Genomic DNA, 17812 nt, shown 5'->3' with positions numbered 1-17812 from the left:
AGTCCACATCTATGTTAATTCTGTTAGGCCAAGCTCACAGCTTTTATGAATTTATATGCAAACTCAAAAATAGAAGTTAAAAGTGGAGCTGGTAGAAATCATTGCGCGAATGCTAACAAGAAATCTCAGGAAATAAATGTCACGATGCATGTAATTAATTCAGTGAAAATGTATACAACTTGAATCTGCATTGAAAGTACATACTGGATTATGTGCAGTTTATTTTGAGATATGAAATGATATTTGTCCAGAGTGTTTCTTGAACAAACATGCAGAATAAATGTAGAGGAATAACTACTTCTTATCTGTATCATTTTCTTATCTGCAATGTTTTGGCTATTTCAAAGAAAAAAATGGTTCTGATTTAAAAAAAAAAAAATTAGGATAGCTAAAGTATGCTGTGGAATTAACCCAAAAGATCTTATGGATCTTATTATGAAGGTTGCAATTCTATGGAAGGTGATATTTCAACCTCCAAGCTATTTCAAAATTGAAAGTCTAAATTTGGTTATAAATGTAAATTAAAGGTATTGTAGATTTAAGTATAACACTCTTTGTATCAGAAGAGTAAATATTTTGAAGCCATTTAAAAATTTCTGTCCTTTTTTAGACATTCTAAAAATCTTTATTAAAAGCTTTAGTAGGAAATTTTTTTGGTATTTTATAGCCCAGGAAAGGCATGGTGTCACAAACAACTCTGGTTTTGCAATAGATGCTGAAGGTAAATTGGTCTGACAAGATTTTGAATTTTTTCCCTGTGAACAATTTGTGATTGGTTATGAACAAATACACTTCACTCAGTGCTTCAGGAAGGCAAAATTCACAAAACTACAGTACATTTTGGAGCAAACAGGGTTTGACTTACATGGGTTAAAAAATTCTGTGATATTAAAAATCTAGCAGAAAAAGGTATGCAAGACCAGTGTTTGGGATGATGAAACAAGCTCAGTTTGGACAAGGAAAATGACACCCTTTTAAATCATCACATTGTAATCTGTTGGTACTACTTTGGCTTGGTATTGAGTAAGTTGAATTCAGGTATTGTTCAGAAAGTGCAGCACTGACAACACACGAACTGGCAGATTAAATAATGTTGAGGATTTTTTGGACTGTGTCATACAAGCACTTATTTCACATAGGTGAGGTTCATGAACTATTTTCAAATGTAAAAGAAGAGTCCTTTAGAAGGCAGAACCTTAGCAGGGTCTTTTGCCGTTTGCTAAGAGACTCCTGTCATCTTTCATTTCCACATCCTCGTTAAAACCTCAGCTGTGCCAGGGAGAAACATACTGCAGACATCTTCATTTCCTCAGGGAACTTGTCCAGGTAGAAAATGATCCAAAATGCAGAAAAGATATGGCCTGTAAACCAGATCAGTTTCATGGTGTGATGGACCATGTGCTTTTCCAGACAACTGTACTGTCTTCAGCAAAAAGGGCAATGGGAGTCAGTTGCATAAACCAGTCTTGCTGCCAGAGGGAATTTTAATAAAACTGTGGTCACACAGCTGCTGTTTAGGTATTGTGAGTGCCTATTATTTGAAAACAGGCTTACCTTAGGAAAAAGGACGGGATTCTCTCGAAATGGTCAGGAATTTCCTAAAAGAATCTGCATCAAGTTCTCTGCCTTTGGGTACTAGTTAGCAAAGTGGTGACCAGATCATATTTCTGAGTTGGAGTTTTTCCCTGTGAGCAGGATACTGACTTTTATTTTAAAGACAGTACGAAACTGTACTAAATTATAATTTCAGTTTATAACTTGATGTGAAACAGCCCTTTAGACAGTCCTGTATGCTTTAAATACTTGCTTGTCTTTTTTACCCTAGGCTGACATGTAACTTGCTCTCTGCAAAGTACTTACTGAATTGCAGGAGGTGTCTTCTGTAGAGCTTTTGTAAAGCACTAGAGGTTTGCTCTGGATGAAGTTTTTCTCATTCATTAAAGCTTAGAAGTGTGTGGGGGTAGTGTACTACACATTCTGTGTGTATATGGGAGTGTATTCAGCCTTCTTGTAAGTACCTGTCAGAATGATGCAATCATTTATGAATAGCACAGGCAGCTTGCTTTGTATTTTGTGCTATTCATACTCTCCTAGCTTTTTCTTACTTTTTTCTATGTTTAATTTTTTCTTTTCAATGTAGAGCTCTTTTTGATTATGACAAGACTAAAGACAGCGGCCTTCCGAGTCAGGGATTGAACTTCAAATTTGGCGATATTCTCCATGTCATTAATGCTTCTGATGATGAATGGTGGCAAGCACGGCAGGTAACTCCAGATGGAGAAAGTGATGAAATTGGAGTTATCCCAAGCAAACGGAGGTATGTCATACTTGATTGACTTGGAGATGTCTGCCATTGAACATCTGATCTGATTAATACATGTATTGCATATACTTTTCTCTTTCTTGTTAATTCTGTACCAGATGAGCCACTTGTTTGATTCTTTTTTTTTTTCTTTAAAGTAATCTGTAGTGGGATTCTCATTTACTCAAAGAGAAGTTTATTAAAACCCTATTTAGCCTTAGGAGTTGTTTGCTGAGGTGAATAAAGGTGGTCCACATCCACCTTCTCTGTTCTCACTGTAAGTTGTAGGTTTAATAACATTACATGTAGGTTTAATATCAGTTTAATAATAATTGATGTATGAAAAGGTGCAAAGTATGAAGAATTTTATTCAAGTCATGACACTATCATTCATTCTTTCTACCAAGAACATTGAAAACTGGAAAAATCATACTTGGTAGCCAGAGCCGATGGAGATGAGGTTTTTTTTTTGCATGCTGGAGGTTCGAATAAGAGTTTAGGTGCTCTGAATCTTAATATCTGCTATTGATTGATAATTGAGGCTGTTCACTTGCTGTGTGATGTTTCCTCTTTGCAGTCTATGGATTTATTGAACATGTATAGCCATGAAATACTCCCAATACTCTCACAGCTCATCACTTGAGAAATAAGTTTTCCATTAGCAGGCTTCCATTTTCTGAATGTGTCATAAGCAATAAAATGTATTGTACAAAAGGTACACAAATATGCTTCTGTTGGAACAAGTAATAACTTGAAGTTCTGGAGTTTTGCTGATTCATTTGTGTGTGTGTTTTTGTGGTAGAGTTGAGAAGAAGGAACGAGCCCGTTTGAAGACAGTGAAATTCAATTCCAAAACAAGAGGAGATAAAGGGGTGAGTTAATGAAGTGCTAATTACACCTGGCATTGTGAATGGTACAATTTTTCAGTGGTTTTGTGTGTGGAGAATCAGTTTAAGATTTGAGTGAAAAGACTAAATTCTATGAAATAGAAATGAAATAATTCTGAGCACCAAAGCAGCCTTTAATTGCTAAAACACTGCAAATTATTTAAAGAATTAGTATAGAAATGCATGTATCTTAATATTGTAATGTACTAGGAGCTGTGTATCCTAACCAAGTATTGAATAGTGCCATTTCTAACAGCTCTGCACCATATGTGATTCTGAAATTTGAGAAAGAATTCCACAACCTTACCATTTCTACCAGTAGTATGTGACTAGTAATTCCAGGACTTAGGCACATGCATTTTAGATGTAAGAGTCTTCTAAAGTAATAATATATTACCATTCAAAAAAATCTGAAGTGTGCTTTAAGCTCCTGAGGAAGCTATTTCTTAAATAGTGATTATATTTTTCATTGCACTAATGCTGTAGAATTGGTTAATCATTATTGTAAATCCCAGAAATGCTTTTTAGGAATTTATTTCAGTTACAATGTTTACTTGACTTTGGAAATCACATACATAAAATATTAAAACTTCAGTATTATATACTGATAGTGTAGTACTGCAAAGTATAAAGACTCTAAAATTCATATCTGCTACATGGCAAAGGTTTCAGTTATTAATGACATGTCATGTTTTTCCCCTATAAGAATTTACTTAAAAGGAAATCAGTATCTCTAACTCCACTTGATTCACAATTATGGTACTGCCATGGAGATTCACTGGATTATTTGCAGTATTTTTCTGTTTTGGTGCATTTGTAGTTTGCTATTGGAATAAAATGTTATCAGTTGACATAGTAATTTGAGTTTGCTTTTTAGAAGTCATATAAAGAGAGGATTAAATACTTCAGATGATTTTCATTACATGAAGTCATTTTTCGAATGTTACCATGTTCTTTGAAAGATAATTGGATGGTTTTAGAGTGTGTCTACCAATTAACTGCAAACAGTTAATTACTGATGGGTTTGAAGTAGCGTTTTGACAAAAGCAGAGTTGGTGCACAGTCCCTGTGTACTGAGAGAGCACCAAAGCCATGCATGGAACACTGAGTGGAAAAGCAACTACGCTTGCCATTGATGTAGAACTGCAGTTCTCTTTCTTTAGTAACATTTCATTTTGCAAACACTTACACTGTTCAGTCTTTTGCTTCAGCTGTAAATGTTTTAACATCAGTTTCTCCTTGAAGTATTCCTCCTGTGTTTGTAATGATGATACTTTTCCCAGTAAGTTGACTGCACTGTACATGTCCTCATGGACCATGTGCCTTCCTGTGTCTGTGTGTGCTAATATTCCATAAACAGGATGAAATATCAATTTTATGCAGTTTTTGAAAATTTCTACATTAAGATCTTGAAGAATAACCCTAGTGATTGTTAACATTAAAATCCATGTTCCTTTCATTGTAAGGAAAGCTAAAATTCTGGAGCAAAAATGGTTGCATTTTATTTTTGTTTGTTCCTTTGTATACACATTTATCTCATTTTCTGTGCTGCTTCTGATTTAATATATTCCTGCTTATGATGCCTGTGAATGATTGCCAGTGGGCTTATGAAAAATTTAATGCAATTACTATGCATTTTCAACTAATAAGCAAATCCTTCCAGCTTTTTATAATCATGGTATCTTTTAAAAGTAATCTTTTGGCTAATCTTTTATGTAAATCAGTATAATATTACTTTTATTTTCTCTTTTTTTTTTTTTGGCAATGGAACTGACTCTGACCATTATACATGCAGTATATAAAGTTTTGTGTTAGTTCAGGAAGACTTACTAGTTAAAATAATTACTTACTAGTTAAAATAATTATTATGGAATATTTTCAGAACTATAATGAAGAACTTCATTATATTTTATGAAGTACAATAAATCAGCTACTCCTTTTATTTTAACTGTACAGATTACACATTCTCACCACTTCAGCTAAACTGAACCATTTAAGCTTTGTTACATTTGTCTCCTTTTACCAAATTGATAGACTTGCCCAAGTAAAACAATTACAGATGTGAGTCTTTTGCTTTCTTAAATTTGCATTGCAGTATTTTTCAGTATACAGCAAGGATCTCCTTTGGACATATTTCTTTGTTGTCCTTATTCTCTAGATTACATTACCCTTCCTGGTTGTGAGAAATCATTTGCAGTGATGTGCCTTCTCTTAGAGAAGGTCAGGAAGACCGTAACATAAAAATTTGCCTGTGCCAAGTGTGGTTCCTGCAGGCATATGATTGCCTAGAAACTTGATCTTTTGTCTATGTGTCAGGTTGATAATTTACCAATTTTTACAGTGGAACAACAGTTTTAGTCGAACACAGACGCAAGGCAATTAAAGGTTTTATGGATTTCCTCCTTAGCACAGTATTGTTATTTCCAGAGCTCAATGTCACTGATTGTGCTCCTGTGGTACCGTGTGCCTCTTTAACACCTTGTAATTTTAAATAATTTAAAAAAAAACATTGGTAATGAAAATATCCCTGGATGTTTAAGTATCTGCTATTGCCAAGCATGTTTGTATTAAAACAGATGGCCAGAAGGATTGTTAGTCCTGTAGCAGGATGCAGCTTTGGTGTTGCACTATAGGAAAGGAGCACAACTATAGACATTCTCTTTAGGAAGGCCAAGTACTAGTTTCCAATTGCACCAAAAAACGTACCCCATCACTTGAAAAAAACTTTGTCCTGTTTGACCCCTATTTGTCACTGTAATTCATTCCATACTTAAAGCTGGTAGAAAGGATTGCCTTTTTGCAACTGTATTGCATATAAAGGAATGTGAGCTCACACTAGCTGAGCAAAGACATACAATTACATGAAAGCTAACATGCTCCAAATTTTAGAAACAGTTGTTAATAAAGTCTTGGATACATGATTTTTTTTTTTTTACAATAACTTTTAAAAGATGTTTCTGTGGCGCTTTTCTTACTTCCTGCTGTACATAGGCTCTGCTTAGCTTAGAAATAAATAGTCCCCTACAGCACAGGGTCTCTAGACCAAGTTGGGTGTTTCCCTATTTTGCCATCCTTTCTATTGCAGTTTCTTCTGCAAACCAAATGACAAAATCATGGCAAATTTTATGTCTTTCCAAAACTGGTCAGATGAGTCACTCATGCCTAAAGATGGAAGGGAATTTCTGCTGACTTTAAGTTAGCTGTATTATCTCTAGTTCTGGGCATTTCTGATTTATTTATACTTCAAGTTTTTTTATTGACTTGGAACATCAAATTAGAGGTCCTATAGTCACATGATATCTTCAGCAGAAGACATGGCAGATATTACTAAAATCTGTGCTAATTACCTATAGAGATATCTATATAGGAATGAAAATGTATTGATGCTCTCCATCACTTGGACAAGGATCACAATAATAGTTTATATTCACATGGATGTAAATGTCTATGTAAGTAGCTCTAGAAATGTTTGTACCAACTGAGATGGAGAAATTCTTCAGCAGCATAAACAGTTAATGTCAAAAGCTGCTGAACATGATCCTTGATATACAGGGTTTTTCATGTGATAATTATAAGTGCACTCTTGAAAAACATAATTGCCACAATAAACCAATGAAATTGGTTTGAAAGTAAATCTTTGTATTAGGATGCAGACTTACATAGAACAGAGTAATTCCTTTCAGTGAACTTGCAATGAATTGCAATAGTAAAACACTGATACAGGTTTTGGAGTTTGGGTTTTTTTTTAGTTGGTTGGTAACACTGCCCATAATACTTTTGGTGTTCTGTTATATCATCAGCTGTTTGCAAAAGCCTCAGCTTATTTTTTTTTGTTTTGTTTTTTAAAATACTGTAACCCCTAAATAAGACTTATCAGTGGTTTAATTGACTTTGAGTCAATTAAATGTTTATGGTTTGGCCATCTTACAGCAACCTGGTTTTCCACTGTTTTTAAACACAGCAAGCCTAAATTTGTGAAATACAGGTTGGGCTGTATAGGATGAACCAGTTTTCTCAATACTAAGCATGTGAAACATGGAGGATATGAGCGAAGTCATGATCCCAGTCTCTATTTCTAATGAGCTGAGAAGATGAGTGTTAAATTGAGATATGCACTGCATAATGTGGTTATAGGAGTCAGCTTCCACAAAGCTGCTGGTCTGGGCCTTTGTTCACACAGACATTAGACATCCTTTGTTTTGCCCCTCCTTCTCTTCTTCAGCAGTCATTCAATGACAAGCGTAAAAAGAACCTCTTTTCCCGAAAATTTCCCTTCTACAAGAACAAGGACCAGAGTGAGCAGGAAACCAGTGATATTGACCGTAAGTATGTGGATTGGATGGAGAGCGAAGCACAGTAGAAGGGCCTCTAGACTGCACTAGGGTGTTACCATGGAGACAGTTTCATGAGCTGCAACAGGCTGAGGAGCTCGTGGTGCCAATGGCAAACCAGTCTGCAAAACCTTTGTTTGCTGTTCAAATAAAACTTACACAAGAGTATCCCAGTTTGAAATAAACTGGGCAATACTGCTGACTAACCTGGAGGAGATAATTGCCTTCCAGTGCTGTCAGTGATGCTTCCCAGTTTCTGACTTGGAGAAGACACAGTATTCATGAAAGCAGAATGGAGCTTACCAGCTTCTCAAATCAGTCCTTTAGACTGCTTTTTCAAAAAGTCATTCATTCTAATTTGGTTTTCCTAATGAAGAGATGTTACTCTGATTTTCATTGTTCTTACCAGCACTAAAAAAAAGTATATTCTCAAAATGTAGTTGCACGAATTTGCTAATTCAGACCAGGTTCCAAACAAATTCTGTTCTCTGCCATTTGCATTACTGATTGCACTTCATGTGCCAGTCAAGTCAAATTCTATAGACTTTTTTTCCCTGTGATGTTCTAGGAACTGTCTCCCGTCGTAGCGCCAATTTTATATATTACTGACAATTATTTTCTTTGTGATTGTCTTTTTATTGCTTGCCCTCTGGGGACTACTCTGCAGGAGGTCCCTGACGACATGGGATCAAAAGGCCTGAGTAAGTGATCAAAATACTCCCAAGTTATTTTAACCTCCATCTGAAAAATTACTACTTTTTTTTTTTTTGACAGATCTCTTTGAGATTGGTGCTCTACTGCTATAAGGAGGTTGACTAAAACTGGTTCTTAAGTTTTTCCTAGTTTGCAATCTTTTGCAGTTTTTGCTTTCAGGAACATGTAAAATTTGTGACTGTCATGTTAGATTTTATTTTTTGTTTGTTTTCAGAAGCTTACCGGTACTTTCTTGTTTGTCCTTAACAGTACTGTGTTTTTAATTTGGTGGTTATTGTTTAATGTTACTTATATCTTGTCCTTGTAATTTTTATTTATTTCAAAATAACCTTATGGCTTTTTACAGTAATAGTACAACCATTGCCATGCTACATTAACTAGTAACAGTTTTCATTCCTCTTTCTAGGTGACTGATGTTTACACCTACTTAAAGCAAACAAAACTTTTCCTTAACAAATGCCATGGAAGTTTTTCTGTCTGACTTGCACACTTATGATTCTTTTAGACAAGGTGGAGGGCTGCTAGGGGTGACTTGAAGCATTTTTTGTACTTCTGTTTGAATCCAATAAGGTTCAAAAGTTAATGTTTACTCTTAGCAGGTCAGTTTGTGTGTACACACCCCACCACTAAATGTATTAAAATGACAAAAAGCCTTGCTTTTATTACAGATATTAAATACATACACTGTTAGGCACTTATGCAATAGGAAAAGGAGGCTCTAAAAGGATGTGGCTGAGGGTGATTAAGGATAACATGTCTTCCCAAGGCAAAACTGTAAGGCACAGAGTTTGTGAAATTACTTGTAAGGGCCAGTGTACTTCTGTGCCTGTCCTCAGTCATGAAGCAGAAATTCTAGTAGCTGTAACATTCACTTTTCAGTTCTGAAATGGCTAGCTTCAAAGGAATTCTTGGTCTAGACCAGAAGATTTTAGCAACCTTTATGACCTTATGGTTTAGAACATAAGATCATAAGCAGCTTTTGTGGCTTTATGATCCTACCTGGTTTGAACGATGTAATATGGTCCAGAAGTCTTTAGATGATTCTATTCTAGAAACAATTGGTTTCTTGTCTGTTTTTTGGAACAACCTTTTTAAAGCTGCCTTACCACACCTAATGCAAATTGTGTTACATGGTACACTGTATTTCCTCCAATATAATCCAGTATTTTCTCTACAAGAGACTAAATGTAATCAATTAATCGCCCGCATCAAAGTTGAAATGCATAATCCTAAGATTTTTACACAACAAAATTTATCCTGAAGTGAAAACTTAAAAATTGCAGGGTTACATGTGAATTATGAGTGTACTTTTTGTAATCTTATTTTATGTGCTATTTAATGTTTTTCTTTTTATTAACATCAATTCCTTTCATATGAAATTAAGCTTGATCCTGAGAGCTATGAGAAGTACGTTAAAACTTTTATATGCAGTATGTATTGATTTCAGCACATTGATATGAGTATTGTCTTTCATCTGGATTATTTTTTGTCAATTTTCTTTCTGTTTGACTCATGCCATTGGTGTATGTTCCTTATTTTTTCCCATTGTGTTGCAATTTCAGAGCATGTAACCTCTAATGCCAGCGATAGTGAAAGTAGTTACCGTAAGTGTTTTTAAGTTCTTTGTTTATTCAGAACCTTTGTTTTGTAGCTCTTTCTTTGGTTTTGTTTGTCTGTCTTTTCTGGGTATTTACATGTTAAATAGAACTTCCTAGTCAGCTTCAGGTGAAATCTGTGTTTGTTTATTTGGTGGAATACTGCAAATTGTTCCATGTCTTTGTTTTTAAAAAAACTCCCTAGAATCACTGCAAACCTGCTTTATGGATATTTTATTGTCTGTGATTTTCTTCAGTTCAGCCTAATTTGAATTTACCCCTCTTTTTTTTTTTTTTTAATATTACAAAAGTTAGCTAGACCTGTTAAATTTAAATGTAAGTTTAATGCTGACAAATATAATTATATGTAGCTGAGCTTTAATACTGGAAGTGTAACCAACTGTGTAATCTGTTAAATAATGCCATAACTATCTAAAGTTTTTCACAACTGATACTCAGATTTAATATGTATATACTTCAGTGAAAGTACAGATAAGCAAACATGTATTTACCCTTGCTTTCAGCTCATTTATTTTGTCAAGTGTGGGTGCTTAGTATGAACTGTCTTCAAAGCATACGACACACATTCAGTGCTGGAGTCACTTTTGATAAATCAGCATGCTAGTTCTCTCTCTCTCTCTCTCTGAAGACATAGTGTCTTCTCAGTACCACACTCAGTTTGCTTTCACTACGAGCAGAAGCTCCAGTAGTGTTTGCTATTACCCGAGCTGCAGCAGCACTCCATGCTCATGGTGGGTAATAGGCTGCATGGTGCTGCTCTGCTGTGCTTTGACATGCCTTAAACCAGAGCAAGAACTCAAATCCCACTATTCATTCCCAGTGAACAGCTTCCCAGTAAGGTTGCAGTCTAGACCTGGAAGCCACCATAGACCAGAGCAGGACCATAGGAAAGTGGAGGGTATGAAGAGAAACATGAAAAGAAGGAGCAGTGAAAGTCATACAGTGGTTTGCTGCTCAGCTCCTGGCTGCCTGCTGTGTGATGGGCACTGCAGAAATCTGTAATTTATGTCAGGATAATAAGGAAGGTGGTTCATTAACAGATATATTTGCTTGGCTGTAGATCTTTTCAGAGCTGATGGGCCACATTTTCTTCCAGATGACACTGAAGGAGAGAATGTATATACATATATACAAAAGGCTGGTGCTGTTGCAGACTGTAATTGAAAAGAAACCAATTGAGGGAGGCATCTGTGTTCCCTGAGAATAACACAGAATTGAGCACACATGGAAATTGCCTTTGACAAACAGAAATTTTAAACATTTTTAATGACACACCATTAAAACTCTAACCATGTCTGTTTCTTAAATTTGCTGCTTCCCTCTCTTCGTTCACTTCCAAGGTTTTTCTGAGAGCTTGCTTTATTTACATTTAAAGCTCATTATTGGTACTACTAGTTAGTTTTTCACTTTATTGTTACTTGAGAAGCCATGATTTTATTATGAATGTCATGGATTTGGTTATCTCAATGTGTAATTCTGAGCATTTTTAATTAAAATATTATTTTAATTTCTTCTTACTGCTGTCTAATCTGAAAGTTATCTTGATTACAGATGAGTACGGTTGTTCAAAAGGTTCATTCTATTAATACTAATTTTTCCAAAGTATTGAAAAGCAGTGACAATATATACTTTTTGCCCTCAGTCAGGGATGCTTTTTCCTTGTTCTTATCTCTTTAGTAGTTTGCATAACTAAATAACTAGTTCATACTCTTTGACCTTATAGTAATATGACTTCTCCAAAGAAATATCTAATTCTATGTGAGCTGGATCTTTCATAGATGAGTTGATAGTTGGTGATTCCCTATTCCTCTCCCTAGCTTAAAAAGGGTTCTGAAAGTATATACTGTCCTTCTAAAATCCATTTGCATGAGTAATTTTTTGAGATATTAAAATGTACAGGTTGCATGGTTTTATGTCTGTCTTAAGGTATTCCTCACTTGCAACAATTTAGGAAATTAAAGTCTTCCTTCATGTATTGCTGTAGGACAGTTTGAAGGCAAATTTACTGCAAAATAAGAGAAATATTTCTGTTAATGAAATGGTAACATTTACATTTAAAATATCCGTGACATTTGCTTTGAAATAGAGAGTAGACATATAGAAGCACTATATGCATTTATAAAAGCCTTCATTTACCTTCTGTTTCTACATAAACTGTGGTGTAGCCTTGGTATGTTACTTTGCCTGTTTTAAGTATGGAGTATGAACATCAAAGAATGTTCCAAAATTAGACAAGTGAAATATTGGAGGACTGTATTTTCTTCAGTTCAAAGCAATGTCATTTATCATTTGAGCTTGTGTGTTCAGAACTATAAGTTCTCTTCTGTCACAGTTAATTTTTAGTTATTTCATTGAAAGAAATTTTACTCAGAAATATCATGTTAATAATCTTTTAGAGAGACAGCAACTGAGGTATATTTCAAATGCTTTCACTAACATTTAAAAAGCCTACAGCTGTCAAAATTTAATATTCAATTATTTTAGTTTCATTCACTGCTAATGTGCTTCCTGGAGCTGAGAACAATCCAAAGCATTCTTTGCTTTCAACTTTGTCTTTAAAAGTCAATTGATAAAATAGTAGTTGTTTAGTATATACAGTCATAGCTTTTTTGGTAGAATTAGAGTGGCTGAAGGTGTTTATATAAATGCCAATTCACGATAAAATTAATGGAATATCTGTGCACGTTGACATAAATGGTTTCCAGCCATGTATAAATACAGAAAAATGTTATTGTAATAACCTAACAGCTGGCTTCAGAGTATGGAGAGCATTGCTGATGCAGGTGGCATTGCTCTAGCAGTGAATGACAGCATGCATGCATTGCATCCAGGCTACGTGGGGAGCAGCACCTCAGCAATGCCTGAAAGTTCTTCTTGCTTGATGTCAGCTTGACATGCCAGCCTACACCAAGAAGTTATTTCTACTGTATGTGTCTTATGCTTTAAAGCTCGGTGTTTGGCTTAGCTTTGTGAGTTTTATAATTCATTGCTCTTGAAAGATGTCCCTCATCAGTATCATTGTAATGCATATTGCTGAGCAGTGTCTGTATCATTATAGTCCATGGAATGGCTCAGTTGAAATATATTGCTGCAGGAAAAAAATACATTGATATGTCTTTGCATTTACATTTCAGGTGGCCAGGAGGAGTATGTGTTGTCATATGAACCAGTCAATCAACAAGAAGGTTTGTAGATCTCACTCAGTATAAAATAATCTGAATTGTTACACTGCTTCTCATGCCCTAATGTACTAAGCACCAGGATAAACTTCTTCACCCTTTTTTTCACTTGTAACTTACTGTTATTCAAATGAATAAATCATAAAGGCATTAATTATTAAATAAAATCTCTAAATTATTTAGTGCAGAATCCAAATGGGTGCTGCTTCAATAATTGCTTGTGTGGTTTATATTGTGGAAAGAAGATACAGTATGCTTAATAGTTTTGTCAGTGAGAACCCCATAAATTATAGTTTTCTTCTGTTTCATATTGCTTTAGCATTGTCACTGCTTTTGTCATAGCAGAAAGTGTGTGAATAGATCATTTGTCTATTTACCAACTTCAATTGAAATGTCTCTGAACAGTGTCCCATTTCTATATGGTTTTCTTATATGACTAATTTGGTTAATAATTTTTAAGGTTAATAATTAAAGGATTTTTTCCAGGAAAAAAAAATAAAATTTAATGAAATGAAAATGAAAACCAATAGGAGAAAATATTTTCTCACACTTCCATTGTAAAAATTGCTTTTTACTGATTTGCAGTGGAATGGTTTTGAGTCTTTTCACCTTGGTCTCAATTGCTATTCACTGTGTGAGTATAGACACAGAATTTTCAGTGTTCCAAATTACTAGCACAGGTGCTACCAGTTGAGTTACATTATTTGATACATAGTTCATATACTTGTAAATTATTCTGATTAAAGGAATGTCCTTTCTTAGAATAAGAATACTGCTCTGTTACCCATCAAATAAGGTGGCAGTGAAAGTAAATATACATCACATATTAATATGAATTTTGTGTACAAAGATTTCATGTTTGGCTTCCTGCAGTGAGTGGTGTGGCCAAGTTGTTTTTAATAGCTTTGTGGCACATTCACCTATAGACTTTCCTCTCTATAATCATGGCACAAAGGCCCCAGTTTATTTTCCAGAAATCTTCTAAAAGTAGTAAAAATTGTTATACAAGGCTAATAAAGACTGCATTATTTATATCATATAATTTGAAATATTGTATAATGCCAAATAGAATTATGGATGAGAAATGCTTGAATTGAGACCCTGATAGAAATTGGGAATTAGTAGCCTACTTTGATGTAAAGTGAGTTATGCCAAAAGTAGGAAACTGGAGTTTTGTCACCCTCACAGGAGCAGCTGCAGGTCTGTGTGTGCCCCCTCACCAGAGGGGCTCACAAAGGGAGAAACAGCAAAGATGTTTGTTAATTAATTAATTAGTTAACAGATACTGGATTCAAGACATTCCTCTTATGAATATAGTAATACAGTGGAAAGGAAATAGCTCTGAGTCAAATTAAAATATATCTAATAGGCCAGACTTAATTAATTGGTACTTATTTGTGCAGATAGATTGAACCTAAAATTAAAATCTGTACTGCTGAAATTGCATGATCATGGCAACATACTTAGGCATTATTGTCTTAATGGTTCTTACAGTGTGATTAGACATAATCTGCTTAAACTTAATTTTCAACAAAAATCCCTCCATTATAAATAATTAAACTACTTTTGAAAGGTACTACACTTAATTTTGTGAGGGTGTTAATAGTTACAGAAACTACTTATATTTTAATTGTTTTGCATGTGTGTGCTTAATTGTGGTCTTAGAGGAAAAGGAGCTTCTCCCAACACAGACACAGAATTTTATGAACTGTGCTGCTGCTTAGGTGGCTCTTTGAATTGCAAAGATTTTCAAACCAACCCTCTTTCCTTTCTCCATTAGAATTTAGCATGTTAGTTTGTGAAAAGGTTTTTTTCCCAAAGGCTTCATAATTTAAGACAAATTTTCAATCACTGAGAATGGTGATTTGAAAGTAAAGGTCTATCATCTTACTATGGCTATGGTATTAACTGATTGATATTCTTCAACATGTTTTTATTCTCTTTAGAAGTACATATTCTTTTAAGTATTAAAATCATTGCTATGTAAGAAAGCTTATTTTGATGAACTCTTAAAAGTTAACAATCATATGAGATATAACTGACATTATTCCTTTATGTTTATTAGTCAGTTACACTCGACCTGTGATTGTTTTGGGACCCATGAAAGACAGAATAAATGATGACCTGATCTCAGAATTTCCAGACAAATTTGGCTCATGTGTTCCACGTAAGTCTCAGCAAATACTGAAGCAATTTTAGATGATATTTTTCTCTAAATTTTTAACATCCTCTGTATGTTGGGTTAAAAAAAGTGCTAATATATTGTTCAGACTTCATAGACCTATTTTAATATTGTCAATCTCTTTGTGACAATTTTGCAGTATTAAATGGAGACTTCTTGGATATTGTAGAGAAAAAAGTCACTGTTTTTTGTTTTGCTTTAAAAACTACTGATTTATGTTTAAAGATACTACTAGACCAAAACGAGATTATGAGGTGGATGGACGTGATTACCATTTTGTCACTTCTCGAGAGCAAATGGAGAAGGATATTCAGGATCACAAATTCATTGAAGCTGGCCAGTACAATAATCATCTTTATGGAACAAGTGTCCAATCAGTGCGAGAAGTAGCAGAAAAGGTAAATCAGTTCCACTTCCTTTCATTTACTGAGGTGATTATATTCCTGTCCTGACAGGGAAAAAGAGAAGAATGGAAAAAGCCATTAGCAACATTCTGACTTTTAGAAGTATTTGTATAAAACTAGGAACAAAGTGTATTGTCACAGATGCATTTAGGGAAATAATGAAGCTTTGGAATAATGAAAACATCATGATTAAATTGTGGGAAAAGAGCAACCACAATGTGCCCTCTCATTTTAAGAGACTACAGATGAAATAATTGGAATTATAGGCTAATTAGCTCACATACACAGATCATTAACTAATTACGAGTAGATCTGGTTGAGTTAATTAGTATGATGATCCTTTTGACATAGACCTGTGCAGAAGAAAACTTGCAAAAATGTTACTCTTTGTGCTCCTCATAATTTTAGCTAACAAGAGACTAAATGTAAAGAATTCAATTTTTAAAGTATTTTTCCATAACTACACATATATTTTGAAGATTGACCTTACTGTTTCTATCCCAGGGTGATTTGAATTAACTATTTCTTGCAAATTCTAATTATTTCTGAAGTCTTACTGAAGTTGACTTGATCTGTCTGAAAAAAGTGGGAAAAAGAAAGTGTGTTTCTGAGAGTAAGGTGCTTGTCTTGAAGAAAATACTTTGGTGAAAATTGTATGTACATGTTTCATGTTGGGTTGATGAATGTTGTTCTGCTGCTTACAAATCCAGTGCATTTACAGTACCCAGTGTTATCTGATCTCTATGAGAAAAGGACCAGCTATTTTCTAGGTGAGAAATCACAAGAGGGGGCACTGTCAGTCTGGACAAGTGTGGGCAGTAACCCATGTCCCACAGGGCTGTAGTTTAGTCCTCTGGAAAACTCTGTGTACCATTTTGACCAAATGGATGAGTATTGCTATTTCCGGCAATTGAATTTACCAGAAGCAAAACCAGGGCATACACAGTGAGATTCTGTGGGTCAAGTGATGTTTTCTTCTTCTGTCTTTGTCACCATATGGAGTGGAACTTGGCCTCATGGGATGTAGTGAGAAAAGGAAAGAAAAGAATATTAATTACAGAATTGTTCAAGTACTTTTTATGGGAGGCTGTGGAAACCTGTGGAACTGTCATATGTGGTTAAATGATGAAATTATTGGACAGCTTAAACATTATAAATCTGTTGGCAGTTGCTTTACTTGGTAACACAAATACAATCCTTCAGTTCCATCCTGGACCTGAAATCGGCTCTGTTATTTTCTTTATCTGGTGAGATTAGTAAGGTACAAAATTGCTGTGAATCTTTCATAAATGGATACAAAGAATAAAGTATTACCAGATATCTCCATGCGTCTAAATGTCTTGCACAGGCACCATGGAACTTTGGGTAGATGCAGCAATTTCTGAGTTGCAGCTAACATTTTTCTGGGAAACAATGGTCTACCCTTCAAAACTTTACTTCAAAATTATGACTGCATTGACAAGGCTGCAAACTGATTGATCTGGAACTACTCCCATCCTTGTATTCTTCTCCATCTGGCTGAAAAGATGAGTCTTTTCAGTGGGTTTTATTGCCAGGATACAAAAGGTGATTTCCAAGTTTTCTACAATCAGTTTAGGAGAAGACAGAACAGAATTGACTGCTATTGCCCCAAAAGAGCCAAAACCAGTATTCTTAAAATAGCCTTCAGTTGTGTTCATTTGCCCGTGCTTCCAGCTGATCCCTGTCTCTCATTTCCTTACACACAATGGACACACTAAAGATGCTTTCTGATGTCGTTATTCAGTTATAGAAGGCACTGGCTGCTGTGCTGTGCTTCTCAGTCAGATGCACTGCAAGAAAGGAACTAAATTATATAAAATATTATTCTAAATGCACTGTGCAAAGAGCAAATAGCTTCCCTTTCATGGATGAAAACACGATTGTATCACAATGTACTTGTGTTTCTTTTCTTGTCTTTCAAATCTTCACTTGAAAAGAATTTTCATATCCTCTTTCCTTTGGAATCTTCAGCAGTTTGCAAATCTCTGTGTCTCAAGGCCACAGTTAATGCACATTCATTGTTGATCTGGAATAAACTGTCACAGTTATATCCCATAAGGTCCAGCACAGGTACTGTGCTGGCTCTCTAGCCCTCCACCCTTTGGCTCCTGGCATAAGCTGTTGGGCCAAACACAGCAAAGAGTGTTTTATTTGAAAAATAAAAAAGGACCTAGTA

General features: G+C 34.9%; 1 protein-coding gene across 21 annotated transcripts in view; it reads left to right on the top strand.

The window, feature by feature from the left end:
• DLG1 (discs large MAGUK scaffold protein 1) overlaps positions 1–17812 on the top strand; it is a 145373-nt gene that overhangs the window by 121381 nt on the left and 6180 nt on the right. For 6 of the 21 annotated variants that reach the window (XM_033069016.1, XM_033069013.1, XM_033069029.2 and 3 more), the window contains 8 exons: positions 2141–2317; positions 3105–3174; positions 7412–7511; positions 9797–9838; positions 11387–11422; positions 12985–13035; positions 15095–15196; positions 15437–15609. In XM_033069016.1, coding sequence (XP_032924907.1) covers positions 2141–2317; positions 3105–3174; positions 7412–7511; positions 9797–9838; positions 11387–11422; positions 12985–13035; positions 15095–15196; positions 15437–15609 — 751 coding nt within the window. Of the gene's footprint in view, positions 1–2140; positions 2318–3104; positions 3175–7411; positions 7512–8187; positions 8222–9796; positions 9839–11386; positions 11423–12984; positions 13036–15094; positions 15197–15436; positions 15610–17812 lie in introns of all 21 variants that reach the window. The other 15 variants (XM_033069023.1, XM_033069015.1, XM_033069025.1 and 12 more) reach the window with 6 other exon arrangements.

The sequence above is a fragment of the Catharus ustulatus genome, chromosome 10, assembly GCF_009819885.2.
Source record: "Catharus ustulatus isolate bCatUst1 chromosome 10, bCatUst1.pri.v2, whole genome shotgun sequence".
Taxonomy (NCBI): domain Eukaryota; kingdom Metazoa; phylum Chordata; class Aves; order Passeriformes; family Turdidae; genus Catharus; species Catharus ustulatus.
This window is presented reverse-complemented; position numbering and strand designations above follow the sequence as displayed.